Source organism: Lepidochelys kempii, chromosome 4 (genome assembly GCF_965140265.1).
Source record: "Lepidochelys kempii isolate rLepKem1 chromosome 4, rLepKem1.hap2, whole genome shotgun sequence".
Classification (NCBI taxonomy): Eukaryota; Metazoa; Chordata; order Testudines; family Cheloniidae; genus Lepidochelys; species Lepidochelys kempii.
Window position 1 is genome coordinate 11,077,305 of NC_133259.1, and position 20,695 is coordinate 11,097,999.

The following is a 20,695-nucleotide window of genomic DNA, read 5'->3' on the forward strand; positions in this document are numbered from 1 at the left end:
TAGAACAGTTCAGTTAGTGTTACTGACCAGGGTAAGGGTCTCAATATCTGGCCCAAAGTAATATTACAATCATTCATTATAATGATTGTTACACTAAAATTTTACAAGAGATGGAAAAGAAGGGACAAGGGGGATCCATCTCTAGTATGTAAGTGTTACAATATGAAACCATTTGACTATAGGGTGTTGCAAACTTTTTGTATCACAAAATTAATCAAGAGACTAAGACAATGAGGACTTGTTTACAACTTGTACTTATTGTTAACAGCTGAGAAGTTTCTGAAGAATCTGTGGTTCATAAAACATTCAGTATTTTTTTAAACAGCATTCTAAACCACATGTAAGTGTTGTGGGGGCAGGAAGCAAAGTACAGGAGAAGTTGCACAGATGAATTTCACCTTTCTCCATTGGTGACCTGGGTAGAAGGAGAAACAAAAAGGATGACTCGGTAAAACTAAAATGTACATCTAAACCACCAATAATTGTATATGACAGACAGGGTGGGTGAGGTAATATTTTATTGGACCAAGTTCTGTTGGTGAGAGAGACAAGCTTTTGAGCTTAGATAGAGCTCTTCTTCTTTTCCCAAATCTGAAGAGCTATGTAAGCTCAAAAGCTTGCCTCTCTCCCCAAAGAAGTTGGTCCAATAAAAGATATTTCCTCACCCACCTTGTCTCTCTAATATCCTGGACCAACACGGCTACAACAACACTGCACACAATAATTCTGTCTGTCTGATAACCAAAGGTGACACAATCCATTTGTGAAAGTACATGTGTGGTAGTTAAGAGTTCTGTTCACATCATCTGCTTGGTTTTTTTGTTTTGGTTTTTTTAAAAAAAATACAGTTTAAGATCGCAGGATCAGAGCCTCTGTACTCCAAATTATTCACATGCTTAACTTCACACACTAGGTGCTTGATTCTGTACTATTCAAGTCAATCAGAGTTTTCCATTAACTTGAATGTGAGCAGGATCTTGCCCTATGAAATCATTTGGGACTGCTCACATCACAAAGTTAAGCATGTGAGTAACTCCTTGTAGGATTGGGACCATAATGCTTCTCAGTGTTGTAAGTCAGACTTCCATTGTCAGCTCAGCATAGGAATGTCCTGAGCACAGCTACATCTGTGCCAGAAGACCAAGTTAAAGCACAGAGCTCCCCAACTCAGTTAGAGCCTTGATCACGTCCACACAAGTTGTATTTGTGTTCTATCTCCAGTCATGGAACAGGGTTAAGCTACAACCCACATTTAGCCATCTTGTAAAGGGATCAGTAGAGAATCATACTGTAACTATATATGCAGTTGGACAGGTCTACCATGTTTCTACAACTCTATGGATCATGTTGCCGTAATATCTGAACACCTTACAAATATTAATTTATCCTTCTAACATCCCAGTGAGGTACTGTAAAAACTTCTCCCATTTTGCAGGTGAAGAACTAAGGTAAGGAGAGACTGTGACCTGCCCTCAATTTAGGAATAAAAACTGGATTTCCAATTCCTAAATCCCAGTTCAGTGCCTTAACCCCCAAACCCATCCAAAACCATCCATTCTCTCTTGCTTTGATCAATATGCAGTCTTGATGATGGTTGTATGGCTATCGCAACTAACCTATCTGGGATGATTTAGAGGTCCAAATACAAGTCAAAATCATGAATGAGATTTACAGTTCATAGTTTGGGTTTTTCAAAAGAGCCTAAGGGAGTTAGGCACCCATCTCCTTAGGTTCCTTTGAAAATCCCAGCCTGATCTTTGCCCTGGTCTAAAAGGTGAAATGTATGAAAATTACTATGAAGGGTTCTTTGTCAGCATGTATCATTTAGATTAAGAACCCTAGAATTTCAGCAGAATGTTGATTATTCTTCGGATTGGGCTCGCCAAAGTTAGTGAGATGTTCAGTGATGATAAAGGAGTAATTAGGAAACCCCTTCTGAATTTGGGAAGAAAATTTTGGCACATTCTCTGTAAGAGCAAAAACCACATACATAAGGGGCCAGGACCATCTTTTTGTTCTGTGTTTGTACAGAACCCTAGAACAATGGGATACTGGTCAATTAGTAGGCCTCCTAGGCACCATGGTAACACAAATAACAACAAGGGAGATATCTGACATTAAATTATGAGCATATTTGTTCTGAGCAGTTAAATGCACAGAGATCCCAATAGATATATATTGTTGCTGTTACCTGAAATGCTTTAGACTCCGACAATTCCTAAAATGGCTTTAATTTCAGCTATCAGTTTTGGATCCTGGAAAAAGATTACAAATATTTACAAGAGAGAATCAAAGAAAGGAAATTGCATAGTATTTGAGCAGGGAGCTTCTATAAGCTAAATTCTACAGCCTGTGTTACACAGGAGGTTTGACGAGATAATTATAATGGTCCTTGTCCTGAAGGACTGGAAGACCTGTGGCAGTTTGCCTGGGAGAGGCTTGCTGCAAGAGTTCATACTTTATTCTGCAAACTCAAAGTGATAACACGTTTATATAGAAATTTATTTCCAAAAGATTAATATCCTATCTGCCTGTATTATGTCCTTGCATTTTTAATGTACCCACCTATGTGGTATCTGAGTAATGAGAAAAAAATAAAATACGTAATTAGTCTAAAATACCCCAATTCTATATTTCAGTTATACGCTCATATGAACATATTCAATATATGGATGATAATGGAAGTAGCATTAAAGGATAAATCATTACTAAAATTGGATGGGGGACCATTTTAAAGGGAGGGTATGTGTCATGAGAGCCAACTGAGTAATTTAAAATAAGAATATTTGACAAATTTTAATACTTTCTCTGAGTTGTCTGTGAGTCTTAAATTATTTTTCCAATTTCTGTGAATAATTCTTAGTAGGTCGCTCGCAGGTAGCTTTTCCCAAATATTTTATTTTTGAATTTTGAAATTTGAACTGTTTTGACTGGACACAAGTCACGTTGCACACTTCTGTCTCCTGACTGGATAAGCATAAAGCTTAGAACTTGCAGAAATTGCTTTCTGATACTGTTCTCCAATATTTGCTTAAAATTAACAGTCTCTGTGATTGTCTGCCTGAATATTCAGCAAAAGCAAAAATCAAAAGGAGTTGGAGGGCTTAGTCAAAGGAAACTTGTTTAAAAGTTGGAATGAATATCCACAGAACATAATTTGCCCAGCTCTTCCTCTTTCCATGTTATTATTCAGACCTCTCTGCAATTATACAGATGCAGTTTTTATTTGTAATCCTTAAAGCTCCTATTTTGGAAATCCTAGAAGAATCTTTAGCACAAAGGGAAAATGTTGGATGCAAGCTCAAGCAGATTTAAACATATCTTTTAGATTAAATAAATTCTCTATGCATGCATACACACACACACACACGTATGTATATATATTGCTGTAGAGTATATCATCTAGGCAAAATTATTGCTTCTTCACACACAGAGCCATTCTAGGTTGCTGAACATTTGATTAAAATGTATATATTGACATTTTCCATGCGTGCCTTTAATCAAGAATATACCCTCAATACATGAAAATAGTGAGATACCTCTACCCCAAAGCATGCCTCGTGTTGTTCTGCTTTGCAGCACTTTTGTACCATGCCAGTAAAATCTGTTAAGATTTTCTTTAGCTGTTCATCTGTTACAGTGGTCTTTAGTTTAATGAGGTTGACAAGCAATCTGAAACAAACACAAAATACAGCAAAGTAAAATTAATACTAGTTATTGTGACTTGAGTTACCAATTTGTAATATCACATTTCCCTGATTCCTGTGCAGATCCAGGGCCTGTTGTGGCTTTACAATATTCTCCATATGGGCCTGAGCTGATGTTCAGTGAAGTTTAAGGGAGTTTTTCCATTGATTCCAATGGACTTTGGATCAAGCCTAAGTGCGGAATATAATAAAACTATGCAGAGGAAACTTTAAATAACCACCAGCCCTGCTTCTGCCACTCCACCTACAACTCCAGCCTCATGACACTGTTTGTCCACTGCTCCCACAACCACCTTCATCCCTTTTGCAACATTGCCCCTATGTCTGGAATAGACTTCTTGCACAGATTGGCAAAAAGCCACCATCAAAGTCCCTCTTTAAGGCCTAACTCTGCTAGGATAACTATGTGAAACTGGCCAACATAGACCCTTTTTAGTATTCAGAGAAAATAACACCTTACTTAGCATTGCACAGCTATGTATTGGCTCATGCTGAATAACCATGTCCTCTTATTGATGTTATCACTGCCTAAAATCGTTCTCACATGCTGCTGGATCCTAAAACATAGAAAATTCTTCCTCTTTAAAAAACAAAAAAACTAAGCTATATGACAGGTTTCAGAGTAGCAGCTGTGTTAGTCTGTATTCGCAAAAAGAAAAGGAGTACTCGTGGCACTTTAGAGACTAACCAATTTATTTGAGCATAAGCTTTCGTGAGCTACAGCTCACTTCATCGGATGCTCAGATAAATTGGTTAGTCTCTAAGGTGCCACAAGTACTCCTTTTCTTTAAGCTACATGAGTTGACCGTGAAGTGAATTAACTGGACTATTGGAAATTATTGCTCAAAGTTTCAGTGCAATGGGTCAGATCCTCAGGTGGGGTATACTGGTATAGTCAGTTGACTTACACCAACTGAGAATTTGGCCCACTGAATGCCTACAATTGTGAAAATAGTAGCTGCAAAGCCCTGGCTAGGTATAAAATTCATCACATTAGTAAATGATGATGTGTTGACAAATCGCTGGTAAGACTACCATAGTGCTATTGTAGCAAATGATTCCACACTGTGTATGGAAAATTTTAGAGACAAGGTGTGGGCGAGGTAATATCTTTTATTGGACCAACTTCTGTTGGTGAGAGACAAGCTTTCGAGCCACACAGAGCTCTTCTTTAGGACTGGGAAAGGTACTCCCAGCATCATACAAAATGCATGGTGGAACAGATTGTTTAGAAATGAGCAGTTACAATATGTGCAAGGGACCACTCAAGGTAGAGTGGCCCATTAACACTTAGCAATCATAGGACAAAAAGAGGGGGTTAGCGGGTTACAGATTGTTGTAATCAGCCATAAATCCAGTGTCTCTGTTCAGTCCATAATTTTTAGTGTCTAGCAGAGTAATGAATTGAAGCTCCCAGGCTCGTCTTATGAAGGTGTTGTGCAGGTTTCCTTTGAGGCTGAGGACTGAAGGGTCAGATAAGGAGTGATCGCTTTGTGAAAAGTGTTCACCCACAGGTGATAGTGTGTTTTTTGTGTTTTATCATTTTCCTGTGCAAGTTCATTTTGAGAGCGTAGTGATTGTCTGGTTTCACCCACCTTACGTTTTGCTGTGACTCTGGGAGTACCTTTCCCACACCTGAAGAAGAGCTCTGTGTGGCCCAAAAGCTGGTTTCTCTCACTAATAGAAGTTGGTCCAATAAAAGATACTACCTCACCCACCTTGTCTCTCTAATATCCTGGGACCAACATGGCTACAACTACACTGCATATGGAAAATTATGTTAAACTGTGACTCTCCTTCTCTATCAGAGCTTAATCCTAAAATCTGCTGTGAATTAGCAGACAGACATCTTACGTTAGCTGTTTTATATGCTGTGTTTCAGCAGGAGCAGTGCACAAATCTTCATGGAAGGTGAACAGTTCAGGGGTGAATTGAGGGGGCTTGTAGCTTTCATCAGCTCCCATCTTGGTGAAACATGGTCTCCTGTCAGCATATGAGTCATCACAGCAGTGTGTGACTTTTTCATTTATAGGTGTAGCCTCCTGTCTCATGCACATATCCTGAATCACCACGCTCAGCTGAACAAAGAGGAAGAGCAATAAAACAAGGTTCACAGCACTCTTAGCTTTAATGCTAATAAAAGCAATGCATGTTCCTAATGTTGCAATAGTATAGGCAGGGGTGCTGGCAGCTTTCACTTCTTGTTAAGCAGAGCTCCCATGAAAACAGAATGAAAACATTCAGTCATTCTGGAACTTTTCAGACTTAGACAAGTGATTGTCCTAGACAAAAGTTGCCCTTTCTAAATCATGGTCTCTCCCATTGGGTGCTCTTTGCTAGTTTCACAAGTGGCATCATTTCCTAGCAAGATGAGCCCACTGCCAGATCTAGATCCTTGTTCAGAAATGCCTAAATCTTTAAACTGCTTTCAGATAAAACCTATTTCACATGGTAACCAGCATTTGGGGAGATCATCTCCATTGCAAATGGGGCAGATTTCCACCTATGCATTTGGAAGCCTAACTTTAGGCTTCTATTTAAAAAAAAAGATATTGGCCAATGTCTCCATGAGAGAGCGTACTTTGTACTTCCTCCTTAACAGGATGTTGAACCTTCGAGAACAATATTGCTGCTCTCTCTGCATTTGGGCAGAATACCTAGAGTTGTAAATGTGCAGTACACAGAAAACACATAAAAAAGAAAGCTACAGTAAAGAAAGAAACGTACTCACATGTTCTTCTAAACAAGGTATGTGTCTAGCTTCAGGTTGCTGACAGCACTTGCTACCAGCGGCTGCCATTTTCTTTGAGATTTCAATCAATGTTTCAGGTGACACTTGAGGCATTTTCCTGGTGTAGCGGCCAAGGATACTGAAATAAAAAATATTCTAGCCTGTTCAACTATGAAGAAAATTTTTAAATAAAGCACCTCGATAGGGCTGTTCAATGAAATACAAATATATCGGTCCAAAGCTGAACTAATTTTTTGCATTCTTAGCCGTTGTAACAGAAGCAGCAATGAGTCTACTATTACATACACTATGAAAGCCTACATTCCTGTTCATACCATAACTTCTAAATACTCTTCTTCTTAATTGGAATAATGGCATCGTCTGCACTGCCAGCTGAACAAACGCTAATGGTTAAATTGTACCCTTGTCTTATTCATTTGGGTCTGGAGAATTTCACCTTTATAAAATCCCGAACATTCACTATATAAACATGAAACCACTCCAAAACAAAGAAACATACACTTTTTGGAAGTCATGTTCTCCCAAGCTCGCAAGGAGATCACAGTTAGTTTTTATTATTTCCTGAGTCTCCTGGATGTGACTCCTGAGTTTCTCTTCCTGCAAGTAAATATAATCATTATTAGAGGCAGGTTATTTATCTAAGGCTCTCATTAGAGCGTACACCCAACTCACAAAGGAACTCCTATCTATCCCATTTAGGCCCTTTCTATTCATAAATATTGTATAATTTCTGAGGTACACCTATGGCCCTCATCACCAGTGTGTCTGAGACCCTTGCAGTCATTACTGTATTTGTCCTCACAACACATCTGCGTGGTAGGAAAATATTCTCAATATACAGATGGGGACCTGAGTCACAGGCAGCCTAAGTGACTTGCCCAAGGGCATGCACCAAGTCTGTGGCAGACTAGGGAACTGAATGTTATATCCTGAGTCACAGACTACTGCCCTAACCACTCTATCATCCTTCCTCTTGAGAATGACCTTTGACTTGTAGGAACTTGTTCATTATTCAGAATTATTCACTCCTAATGTGAATGTTCATTTAGACAGTATACATCGTATTTCCTCTGTCTATGAACGTTCTTGTGAAAATATTTTTGCTCACACAGACATCTGTGAAAAGTGAACAGAAGGTTCACAAATGCTATAGAAGCAAATAGGTGGGTTTCAAATGGAAAAAAGTGTTTGTGCACCACTTTAGTTTTAGTGCAGTTTTGTCCAGGTTTGCAAAATCATAGCGCCATAGATTTTAAGGATCAAAGAGAATAGTATAACCATTTATTTTGATGTCCTGCCTATCACAAGTATAGAATTTCACCCAGTAATTCCTGCACTGAGTATAATAACTTGTGGTTGAACTAGAGTATATTTTAGAAAGACATCCAATCTTGTTTAAAAGTCTCCAAGTAATTAGCAATCTATTACCCAAGGATGTAAATTCTTCCAATAGCTAATTATTCTCACTGCAAAAATTTGCAACTTATTTTCAGTTTTAAATTTGTATAGCTTCATCTTCCAGCAATTGACTCCAGTAGCACTGTAAAAAGAGCTTATGCAAGTTGTCACCTTCTAACAAATCCACTTCCATTCTGTCTAGTTAGAATGTCTCACTGAATGGTAAACTCTTTGGGAGAGAGACTGTTTATATACATTTGTACAAGGCCTAGTACAATGTGTCCCTGATCCCCACTGGGGCCACTGCCATTGCTGCCATTAGTCCTATTAGGTTAGCATAGGGTTTTGAAAGTGGATTCAAATCCATCCATTGACGGGGGTGGGAGGGGAGGAAACGCTTTGACTTACTACATACAAGATGTCTGGAGTTTTGTTTTATTTTTGTATCTTTTTATTAAACCAATTTAGTGTTAGTAAAAGTTACAGGGCTTTTAACTTTGGAGATCGTTCAATGGATTAAAAAGAGAACAACAAAATTAAAGGCGACATATGTTGTTCTACTAACATGCCTTAACCCTCAATTTGAGGGACCGTTTCTGGAATCACAGAACTATCCATTCTCCGTGTTCACTGAATCTTAAGCCCCTCTGCAGAAGTTAACATATAAGATGTCTCTATGAGGTTGCTTTTTTGAGGGGCATACATGTCCATTAGAACTTAACGATCTCAGTCATTTTACATGGGCTCGGGGTGCTTTATGGAGTTACTCTAATTCTTCATTCATTCATTCCAGAAAACCATAGGTCTTTGTCATGAATGACAAACACAGAAATGCTATGTCATCTATGCAAATCCCAACTAATCCCCTTTATTAATCCCCAGTAAATCCCTAACCATCAGAATCCTATCGGTCACGATCAACTCATGAGAGTTCATCACCAAAACATTCTAATGTTTTCCTGTTATGTGTGATTGAACAGTAGAACTTACTGCGTGACTGTAACATTCAGAAGCACTCTCTTTTTTGCAGCACTCTTTCAGGATGGATTCGTAGCCCTTAGCAATCCGCAAAAGCATCTGACTAGAGAACTCAGGATGCCTTCTCGAATATTCATAAAGAAATCTGGAACATGAAAACTGCCAACATTAGAGTTTAAGAATGTAGTAGCCTCTACTGGATAGAAAATGGATAGAATTTCAAGATGCCATAAGCGATAGGTCAGCCACTCAAAGAACCAGACAAAGGAATCTCTCCATTATATACTTGATTACAATACTCTGCAGGACAGATCCTCAGGTGGTGTAAAATGACAGTTCAGAGACGTCACCAGCAGGACATCTGGCCCTTTATATTTTAGTCATTTCAAATAAATCTACTTCTGGCCTATCAGTCCCTCTGCGTACATACAAACGTAATGAGCTAAGGCTAGACACAAGAACATGTGACATTTGCTATACGTACTCTGCCATGAAGACATCTTGCCCTGCAGTAAAGGGTTTGCACACCTCCTTGTCTTCTATGTACTTCTTAGCTAGCAAGGGCAAGCCTTCAGGTGTGTCATCAAACTGTGCCCTAACAACACACTCACTTCGTTCCACCACTGGCTTCTCACAACAATCTTTTATTTTACTGGAGAAGAGGTCTTGTTTAGAGCAGATATAGTTCACAACCTCTGCCTGCAAAAGGAATGATACTGTGTCAGTTAAAAGGCCTTTATAAGCAACTACTTATTTTTAGTTTCCCAGTTGCTTTTCTTTTTCCAGTTTTGAGGCCAAAGTCAGAGCTGAGCTTGCCAATTTGTTAAGGAAATGGGAGACTCACTAGAGAGGGGAAACAGTTTTTTCAGGAGGCTACACCAGAAACTCCATTAGGCTGCTTTCTGCCTAGTGAAGAGCAGCCAGAGCTAATGGAGTTCCAGCTGTAGACACTGCTGTCTGCTGAAACATGGTTGGAGCCATGGCAACCCTGGGCCAGCATGGGGTGGTGATGTCCCTTCCTTTGTCATTAGAAAGCTAGAGGGGGTGAACAGTCAGGAGAGTTTGTGCCCACTAGAGCACATGCCTCTCCAGTACCCAGAATAGAACCCGAGATCTCTGAGTCTCCCTGTTCCTCCGCTGTCAGCAACTATCAATGAAACCCACTGGCAAAGTGTCCCATCCCCCAAACTGATTAATGATCTACTACTACTACCATCAGTTACTCCATAAATTCAAGTGGCAGAGGTCTTTGTGGTGAATGGAAAAGTTCCAGTCCAACATGACAAACTATGTTTAAAAAATATTAATATGGAAAAAATAGTATAGTAAGTGTCACATAATTAAAGACTGTATTATAATACATATACACAAGCAGGCCAAATTAAGGTGGCACAGGCAAATTTATTCCTGGCATTTCCTAACTTTTTTGAATGTTTGACTTTGCAACCTTACTGTTCTTTTAATGTAACAGATCCAGAGTTGGTGTAAATTGGCCCAATTTACACTAGCTGAGGATCCAGCTTTGACTTTTTAAGGTGCCAACCAGCGAAGAGTGTATAGGTGTATCATTGTAAGGGAACAGGCAGTGTTCTGATTTTTTCAAATATGTCAATATGAAGCAAAAGCAATGTAACTTACCCTGTCATCTGTACATTCGATCATGTCACCAGCACAACACTCCACATGGACATGTACGATATCCTTTACAATTTTGGAAATCTCTGAAAATGAAGCCTTAGGAAATTTTTGGCTAATTAAAGCAAGAGTACTAAAAAGGGGAAAAATCAGAAAAATGTCTGATTTAAAGCTCTGTATTGAAAATGAAACTTGCAAGTCATTACAATTTAGGTTACTCTAAATCATGATGGATTGGTTTAAATAAAGCAATTTTAAATCATTTATTTTAATCATGACTTAAATCAGCAAACAGAAGAGCTTGAATTAAATCAGTGATTTTCATTTTGTTTTGTATTTGTACTTTTTTAGGGTTTCCACTCTACCCCTAAAGAAAGTCTCATTGGCTGGTAATCATTAAAACATGTTGATTTGTAACCAAATATAGCATTTACACTAAACTTGGTCATCTTCTGACTGACTAGGAGGACACACTTTATCTATACACATTTATTTAAGCAATTATATAGCTAAATGTACATTTAATCAGAAACTTAATTTTCACATTTTTGATTGTTAACAAATGGTGAATGATGCATTTCTTATTTACAAGAAGCTGATTAACTTTGTACTTGTGATTTGTGTCAAGCTCTATTTGGGTGCAAATTCAAATTCAGTTAAATACACAAAAACAGCATTTTACCTTGTTTTTTAGTTAAATAAAACTAATGATTTTAGAACTAGTATATCTCATTCTCTCACACCTCATTTCTGTTCATAGATTGGAAGAGGAAAACAAGCTTTTCTGCTGTTTGTTTGTTTTTGTTTTTTAACTCCCATTGGCTTCTTAACTTTAAATGACTAGTCAGTGAACTGAACTGAAAACAATATTCTCACTGCACCCATAGAAGAGGATTCTGCTGTAATTTCTTAATTAAGTTTTTCAACAAACTGGTTCCAGGGTCTTATATAGTAACTACTACCAGGTGAGTGGCTTGACTTTCTTAAAATCTTGGCAGCAGCCATGTACTGTTTCATATATATTTTATTTAATCTAAATGTTTTAATAGATTGTAATACATTTAGGCTTTAACATAAGATGCCATAATTTCAAATTTAATTTTAAATAGGATTATTTTTAAAAACTTGTATTTAATTTAAATGAAATACAACTTATTTTTTAATCACTGAATTGTATCCACCCTGCTTTAAATTACGCAGGGTTAAGGGAAATATTTCATCACTGGGAGTCTTTAAATTGGTTCCGTGTGTGTGGCTCTTCTAAAACAAATGCACTAGTTCAACTTCAAGGTACTGGGCTACTTGCAGGAATCACTGGGTGTAATCTGTCTCTTCTGTTATGCGGAAAGTTAGACTAGATCATTAGACGGACCCTCTACTGACCTTAAAATCTATAAATCTGAAACTGAACTACAATTCTGCTGGGGACGGGGCTCCCTTCTGTCTTCTGGAACAGGCTCCGGATTCAGGGACTAGCAGAGGAGGGGGGTTGTGGAGCTATAGCCCCCAGTACTGCCCAGCTCCAGCTTCTGGCCTCCAACCTGGGCAGGGCCTCTGGCGGGGGGAGGTGGAGCTACCATTTACCTAAGGAGGAGCAGGGGATTGGATGACGGAGAGGGGCAGGGCCTCAAGGGGAGGTGCAGCCCCTCCAATTTCCTGTCTAGCCCACCTCAGCCATCCACACACCCTCCCCCAAAAGAGGTTGGTGCCGTCCCTGTCCGGATTGATTGATTGATTTTTGTCATTTACAAAAGTGCCCATCACCAAAATCTCCAAGCTATATATATATATATATATATATATATATATATATATATATATATATATATATAAATTTGAAGAAAGGTAGATTAAGAACATCAGAGTCTCTGATTCTGAGGTAAGTGACACCATCGTATGCAACTCCATAGCTGAGCGAACAGTTTGGCAAAATGAATTCTAGAGATGGTTAAATCTGCCTTTAGCCCATGTGGCTAGCCTTTCACTAACATTCACCATTAACGTAAAAAATATCATTCTTCCTTAGTGTGTGTCAATATACTAAAACTAACCCACAATTCTATTAGACATTGAAATCAATGGGAGCTTAGCAGAAGCACAGTAGGAATTGGCCCATAACTGGGAAAACGCTTTCCTGGCCTAATCTTTACACTGGATTTCAGAATGGCTGTCAGAGCTAGTTGTTCCTTCTGCAAAAAGCACCTCCACATGTATTAGAAGGAGGAGCATCAAACTCAGCACATGCAAACAAGTTACTGATTTGTTTTTGATGCTTTTCTCTGATGTGTCTTCAGGTCTTATAACAACCACTCGATTTTTATTCTAAAGTAGGGGTCAGAGACTTACTTTGCCTGGAAAGTTCTTTCTCCGAACTTCTTCAGGATTCCACAGGTGTAGGTGTACTTCTTGCTCAGAAGTAGGACTCTTTCCTTTATCAAAGAAAGCTAGAGTAATAACAAGCACATTGTTAAACGAAATGATCACATTTCATGGATTAGAAAAGAAAAGGCTGGCAGCGCCAGTTTAGAAACACAAAGGGCTCTTTCCTGATTAACTAAAAGTCCAAGCAAACCTAGAGTTCATTAGGCAATCCTTAGCTCCAGCCCTTTATTTTGTGTGTGGGTGTATTGTGCACCCAAATTCTACTACTCGCCTCCTGTGTAAGAAGCACCTTGCTCTGCAAATAGCTCAGTTGATTTGAATGGGACTACACAGCCCTATGCTCGTAGGACTGTATGCTACTCTCTGTGCCACCTACCTGACCCACCACATTGAAATAACTGGGAGTGAATAATCACTGTGTCTGAGTATTAGTAAAGGCAGAATTTAGCCCATAGCATTCTAAAAGTAGGTTAATGGCTAGATCGTAACTTCCCCATAAACTGTATGTCAAGGGAGATACTCTGCTACAGATCCATACTGGTACCAAATCATGAGAGTGCATGCAGTTGAAAAGAAAGCAGAACCAAAGCTGTTAATGTTTCATGTCCTATCTGCTCAGGGCAGGAAGTACAATGACTGCTTACCCCTGCATGCCTGGACCTAAGGTGTGTCTTACTCCCCCTTGCTCTCCTGTACTGCATGCTGCTCCATCACAGTCTAGACCCAGGCAATAAGCATGTGATTTTTTTCCTAAGGAATGTATATTGCCAATATTTAGTACAGCTGAGCAATAATGATCACGGATTGACAGAATGGGTTGGGAAAGGGATAAAAATCTTGCAAAATTTTTGATGGTAAAAATATATACTCGTATCATGAAATTTCAAAATGTGAAATTTTTCAACCCTCTGTCTGTAACATACTGATTCGTTCATGAGCAGATAGTTTTCTGTGAGAGGTCAGGTAGTATTTATTCAGACGAAGATCAGTTTTCACACACAAACATGCAAAAATGTGATTTCCTTCCCCCCGCCCCCCACCACACACACACACACATTTTGCTGCATGAAGCCACCCACTTTATGAAAATTTCACAAAAAGCAAACTTTCCAGGCAATTAGATGACCTGGAACATAACTATAACTATTTTCATCTAATTTTTATCAATATTTCCCCTGCCATTTTCACACACCACTACATTCAATGCCAGTAATCTGTCATTTGTGTGCATTGCTTTAAAAAAAACAGATTAGTGTATACAGATACGAGGGGGGAGAGAGGCAGATTTTAATTTCAAAATTCCTAGAGATTATTGTAAAAAAATTGACAGAACAAAATTATTTGAAAAATGTTATTAAACAAGATTTGTTTGTGTCCCCTTAAGGTTAAAATTGTTCAATAAACAGAAGTACAGTTAAGAGCAGAAGGAAACTTTTTAATAGTTAGCAATATTTGGTTTTTCACACTGAAAATCTGAATACCTTTCCATCCAAGCAAATGCTAATGGTGGCCTCTTTGCAACAGTGTTCAATTGCATGCTCAACGTCAACAGCCAGAGCAAGGATTGTGGGGGCATAAAGAAATGGGTGCCGTCTTGAGACCTCATAAATGTGACTGAAAAGAAAATGCAAAACAATGTGTGTTACAACCAGCAACAAATAGCCTCTAGTCTATAGAAAGCTTTTATTAAACAATTCTATACTAAAACAAACCAGTTCTAGCTCTGGTAACTACCAATGATACATGCCCAGTTCTCAGCTGTATTGCAGATTTTTGTGTGAACTCCTTACATTTTCAGCTGCTCAGATTTTTGTTAACATTCTTTATTCGTTTATTTATTTGGGGGAGCAAAACTTGCAAAATTCCCTGATTTTTTTTAAAGGGAAATAAACAAAAAAATCCCTTTTAAAGAGGTTTTTGGGGAGAGCAGACTGCAGCTTTTTTCTCTCTCTTTTTAACATTTCCCTGTCTCTCTTCAGTAACAAAATGAGAAAAGGAACAAGGGGAGGGGGGGGTGGAAGAGAAATCCAAAAACCAGAAATGAAGGGGGGAAAGGTTTGCCAAAAAGCAAGATTTCAAAGAAAATTCTCAAATGAAAAAATTCAATCCAGTCTAGCAACTACATTCAGTGAAAATTTTCATTAAAATTTCTAATTTTGACCAGCTGTATATTCTAAAAACTGCATAAGTGACCTAGTCGAGTGTTCACAATGTGTGTGTGCAGCGGTTTCCGCACATACACAGAGGCAGTTTTTCTAAAATGTGCTCCTGTGTGGCAGGATAGCACAGGCAGCATGGTGAACACTGCTTTTCTCCACAACTAAAAATATATAATATAAAATCAATGTTCTTACTGTGCCATAAACGACTCTTTGTTTTCTTGGAATGTCTTGCACATTACTTCAGGCTCAGGTCTTTGATATGGAGGAAGGAACCCTGGAGAAGAATGTTTGAATGACAGGAAACACTGATTTCTTTCGGGGTCAGCTTTGCTACAGCAGTTGGCCATTTTGCCATATGCTTGACCAAGCATCTCTATTTTGCAGATTTCATCCAGGACAATAGTAGGCTATAGGGGAAAATACATTGACTAGGGTCAGAGTTAAGGTTGTTCATGGAATGTCTGATGTAAATTTTCAGTCATCTAGATTTTTATAAAATACATCTAATCTGAAAAGAATTAGAATTCATGAGCCAGAATCTCACCTGGTGTACATTGACACAGCTCCATTGACTTAATTAGAGTTTTGCCAATTGAGATCACCTGAAAATCTGGTCCTATATTTATATTACTTTAATTTACCATTTTAATGCTTTATTATTGGGATGGATTCACTGGAGGTTTGACTTAGTAGGCTCTAGAACAAATCCTGCTCACCTTATGCAGGTAGCCTCACTGAAGTCAATGAGCATATGTGGGTGAATTTGGGAAGCAATTGTTATTCCTATAGTTAAATATTAATTTGGGCAGCCTTTGAGATGAAGCCATAGGATTCCTGTTAGTTGAATTACCAGTTAGAATGAGCTAGAATACAGTTCCAAACTGGCACATTAACTATAGTGCTGCCTATGAGCATATGTTAATGTGGCTGAGCCCAAGTTGCAAATTTCAGGTCTGGTTCCAAATTTCAAAGCATTCAGAATTCAGGTGTTTTCAAATTGTGATTGACTTGACTGGGCAAGCATCTGTGGAAATTTAATGCACTCAGGCTAAACATTTTCAAAAGTGCCTAAGGGCTAGATTTTCAAAGTTATTTAGGTACCTGAAGATGCATAGATGCTTAGGTGCCTACGACTGGGATTTTCTAAAATGCCTAAGTAAGCTAAATACCTATATGCATTTTAGACACCTAAGCATCTTTGAAAATCTGAGCAAAGACTTAAGACCCCGCATCCCATTGAAAATGAATGGAACATAGGCTTGTAAGTCATTTAGATGCTTTTGGAAATCCCACTCTCAAAATGTAAGAGAATCAAGCACCATGTTTCAGAATATATATACAATGGAGAGTAGCTCGCTAGCAGTATCAAAACCTGAGAGTCTTAAAGTTTTGTGATGAAATACCAATAAGTGATTTTGGTTCAGTATTAAAGATTGCTACTGAGTGCTTTATCATAATGCTGTATTTGCAGTGTAAACAGAGAAGAATCACAATAACAATGGACTCTTTGCCTACCACTGGTTTCAAACACTCCGGGTCCTGCTCATTGGCAACACACTTGTGTGCAAGATCCATGACATCCTTCACCTGTTTAGCTATCTCTTCATAAGGGCACTTGTAGAGATACTGGGCAAATGTGATCAGGGCACTGAAACACAAAGCATATTTGTAAAGATGTAGATAAAGGGGAGAAAAAAACTTCCCTGAAGTGCTAGTCTTCTTCTGGATTCAGAGACTTTGCTGGTATCTTTGGTAACCAGACAGAGAACCACTGAGTGAAAGAGGCAGGCAAGAAGTTTGCTGTAGGCTCAACAAAATTAGTGAGGGCCAGATGTTCCAGGGGCCTCAGTACCAGTGTACACAAACTTGTATGCACTATCGTGCAAATGGCTGAGAGCAAAAATTGTGCATTCAAATGTCAAACAGATGCCTAAACTGAGAAACCACATAATCATATTTCCACAATCAGTATCCTTCCTTGTCCATTCCTCTTCCTAGTGTATGGTTTATCTTAACACTTCTCTAGCAAGACCATGACATAGACTATAAGTGCCTCAGACCATGGACTTTTCTTCTGTGTGTTTCCTGGAACTTGTACCCAGCACACCTGTAGGTGCTATAAGTTTATTATTATTGTCATTGTTGAATAATGAGATCTTCTGTTATCTCCATCATGCCTAAAAACCACATAGGTCAAGCTGACTTTTCTCAAATAAACATCCGTTTGATCTATAAATGTGACTCCTTCAGTCATCCAGAGGGAATCACACTACCACACTACTCTTAGGCCCTAGCGGGTCACTGAGGGACTCTGACTAAATCTTGCAAGGAGCAATGTATTGTGTTGCCACAAGGCCAGACAATGATACTGTCGCTCACCCCTGAGCATCAACCAAATGTAGGATTGTGACTGCTTCAGCAAGCAAGTTTTATCCATATATTATCTAACTGGACATTTAGAAGGCTAAAATTTCTGTCACATTCTTTGTTTATATGTCTCGTGTATTCTATTGATTCATCTTGATGGGGTTTTTTGGCCAACTAAAAATGTAAAATGATGAGGATGATTATCACTACAGAACATAACTCGAATGGTCACTTACGCTCCTTTAAAAGTATCTTCTTTTAAATCGTTGAAACGGTGGACAATCTCACTCTTGTGTTCTGAGTGGAAAAAGAAAAGAGAACAATGAGGATCATTTTTTACATTAGCTATGTATAGAATCGTGCCCCTATAGTGAATATATTCTGGGCATTTGGGGTGGGATTTTCAAACATGTTCACCATTAACCTAACTCTTGAACTCTGGCAATTTTCCCACTGATTTCAGTGGGATCGGAGAAAGGCCAATGCTGAGCACTTTAGAAATCCCACCACTTGCTAACCTGCATTTCTGCTAACCCTGTATTCTCCCTCTCTCTAATCTCATCTCATCTGGCCCACCTATTCCACTTGCCATTGGCTACCCTGGCCTCTTACATGTGCTAATCTATCCTAAGTAAAATATTCCCACCATTGGCATTTTTCTGATTTAGTGTTTAACTGCATAAGTATGTTCCTATTTCAAGTATAGGAAATAACTACCATGAGTATGTCTACACTTCAGTATAGACACTACCTGTGCCGACAGGCTGGGTTCTCTCATTTGCATAGATAATCCACCTCCCCAAGAGGTGATAGCTCAGTCAACAGAAGAATTTTTCCATTGACCTAGCACTGTCTACACAGCGACTTAGACTGGAATAACTCTGCCACTCAGGGATGTGGATTTTTCACACCCCTGAGAGACATAGTTATGCCAACCTAATTTTCTGGTGTAGACCAGGCCTATAACTATTGGCAAGTGTGGACTTTCAATGACAACCATTGTACTATTCAAACTGGAGATGAGATGAGGACGATACATTTTGGTTTGGGGATCTGTTGGAAGAGTTTTTATTTTGCAAACTCAAAATTAAAGCCAGGTTGGGTTGGATTCTTGTTCCACTGTATGCAAATCACTATTGTCCTCAGTGAGTGGAAGTGTCATATAAAAGATTTCAGTTTGGCCTATCTGCAGTGAATGTAGCTTATGATTATACAGCATTGTTCATTCCAAGGCTCTTTGCAAGGTGTGTGCATAAAGCAATTATTCATCTACCACTGTACTTCATACACCTCTGGGGTGGAACTTGGCAGCCATTCTGCCCTAATAACACTACTCGGTGATTTTTTTGAAGCAGTGAAGAACAATTACGCTAACTGAAAGTAAAAGAGAGACTTTCACTAGATAAAACGTAATTACTACAGGTGTTATCTGGAAGGATATTGCTTCAGGCCTACCTAAGATTATGGGATTTCTACATTCCTTTTTGGGGTGTGATTCTAAGCCTCCTGAAATAAGTGGTAATTGTTTCATTAATTTCCATTGACTTTGGATCATGCCTTTAAAGTTCAGTTATGAAATGGCAAAATTAACTTCAACCAGTCACCAAAACAATTATAAAATACAAGGTTTGCAAAGACAACATGAAAGCAAGTAGCTAATATAGATCTTTCTTACCTGCATCTCTAGCAGATCTTTTCAGATCTCTGGATATACCAAAACTGAAGAGTAAAGTAAAAGAAATAAATGCTAGCCACTTCATGGTTGCAGCTTATTTTTTGGGGATGAATTATTCAGGAATGGTAGAAAGACTGATGGAAAGAGCATTGATTAATATACTCTTCTCAGGCGGTGTCTGTAAAAGATTAACCATACACTAGACACTATCCATTTGGCCTGAAGATTACAAAATGGGAAATATCCTTGCCAAAAATGAATTTGATAAAATTATTTGCTTATGAAGTTTGTTACCTGGAACTTTTTGTTTTGAAGACCTGGTAAATTCATTAGCTTTCCAACACCCAGACAGAAAAAGATTTGTGTAAATTACCTTCTCAAATGACATAAAAGGGATTCAAGGGATCTTATTAATGTATCATTTAGCCTAATCCCATAAACATGCATATTCGTAGCAAATATTTATACAAAAGTGATCTGGACTAATGGTGTACAGATAATGGTTTGGCTAGCTAGGAATATTAAGTTCAGGAATTAATCTGTAATTGCAGCTATCTAATAAACTATTTTGAAATTATTTTTTTTTATAAAAGATGAGATACCAGACTCATCAGGAAGCACAGATGCTTTGCACTGCTCCAATGGCAGACATACACTGGACACTTAAGATGTATTTATGGTTGCTTTGCATGATTAGAGTAGCAGAAAGAAGTCAGATCTGCTGGTGAATCTGATTCTCTATTTGGCTAAAGAAAAATATCACAAGTTGATGTGACACATTGATTGATTGATACATTGATTCCACATTTAATTGGCCCCAGAATTCTCAGAAAAACAAAAACTAAAGATGTGGAATGACATATCCTGTGCTTGTGTTCAGATTCCAGGACACTTATGGAAACAAAGATGACACTGAACCTTAGAATGTACATGTCCCAAGGGAGAAAGAGCCCCATTTCAGACAATGTATCTCTGTTGTCTAGAAGATGGGATTGACCCTTCCCCATTGTGTAGGACCAAATAGCAGCCCACAACTTCTGGGAGATGACCTGAGGTAACATCCACGAGGAAAGCTGGTCAAATAGTAAAAGATGTGAGTTGTGCAGTTTTGACATGAGTTTGAGTTCTACATTTCATGGGTTTGAGTTATTCCTGATGATCTGAACAACTGGCAGAGAGTTGTGAAAATGTTTGCAAGTCACTAGTTTTAACACACATCAAAAAATGATTCATCCCAGGAGTGCTTTATTTCTTATTCACAATTCTCCCATTTTAAAAAATGTCATTCCACTAGTCAGAGAGATTTGGGACCCAACCATGCAATAGGAATGATGAACAGTGATTGGTTTGCAAAGAGTTTTATGACTGACTGACGCATAGGCTGAAAAATATTTGTCCAAACTATTCAGTGAGTATTTTTGAATAAGAGAGCTAGACTGTCAGATGGTGTAAATTAGCAAAGCTCCACGGTGGGGAATGCAGTGATTTGCACCAGCTGAGGATTTGGCCCATAGTTATTTTAAAATAGGGATCAGTTTATGAATGGAGAAAGGGGATGACCTCATAACAAATATTATCCACAATGAATAATGCAACCATTCATAGCCCGATTACATAACTGACTTTCTACTGGACCTCT

The 20,695-nt window shown here is 38.5% G+C and overlaps 1 protein-coding gene across 1 annotated transcript; it reads right to left on the minus strand.

Moving 5' to 3' along the window:
- Positions 1–334: 334 nt before the first annotated feature.
- Positions 335–19,141, minus strand: LOC140909926 (albumin-like). The gene is made up of 15 exons (XM_073340016.1): positions 19,057–19,141; positions 17,618–17,678; positions 16,530–16,662; positions 15,207–15,421; positions 14,334–14,466; positions 12,817–12,914; positions 10,474–10,603; positions 9,320–9,534; positions 8,848–8,980; positions 6,959–7,056; positions 6,439–6,577; positions 5,562–5,785; positions 3,540–3,672; positions 2,192–2,255; positions 335–415 (listed from the first exon to the last, which is right to left on the minus strand). Exons 1-14 carry the CDS (start codon positions 19,139–19,141, stop codon positions 2,202–2,204), a joined length of 1,851 nt encoding a protein of 616 aa, XP_073196117.1. The 3' UTR covers positions 335–415; positions 2,192–2,201.
- Between the last annotated feature and the right edge of the window lie 1,554 nt (positions 19,142–20,695).

Coding starts and splice junctions, on each gene's coding strand:
- LOC140909926 (XM_073340016.1), bottom strand. CDS start 19,141: ATGAAGTGGCTAGCATTTATTTCTTTTACTTTACTCTTCAGTTTTGGT. Junction 9,535..10,473: donor TCGAATGTACAGATGACAGG/GTAAGTTACATT, acceptor TTCCTTTTGCAG/GCAGAGGTTGTGAACTATAT. Junction 6,578..6,958: donor GAACATGACTTCCAAAAAGT/GTATGTTTCTTT, acceptor TTTTTATTTCAG/TATCCTTGGCCGCTACACCA.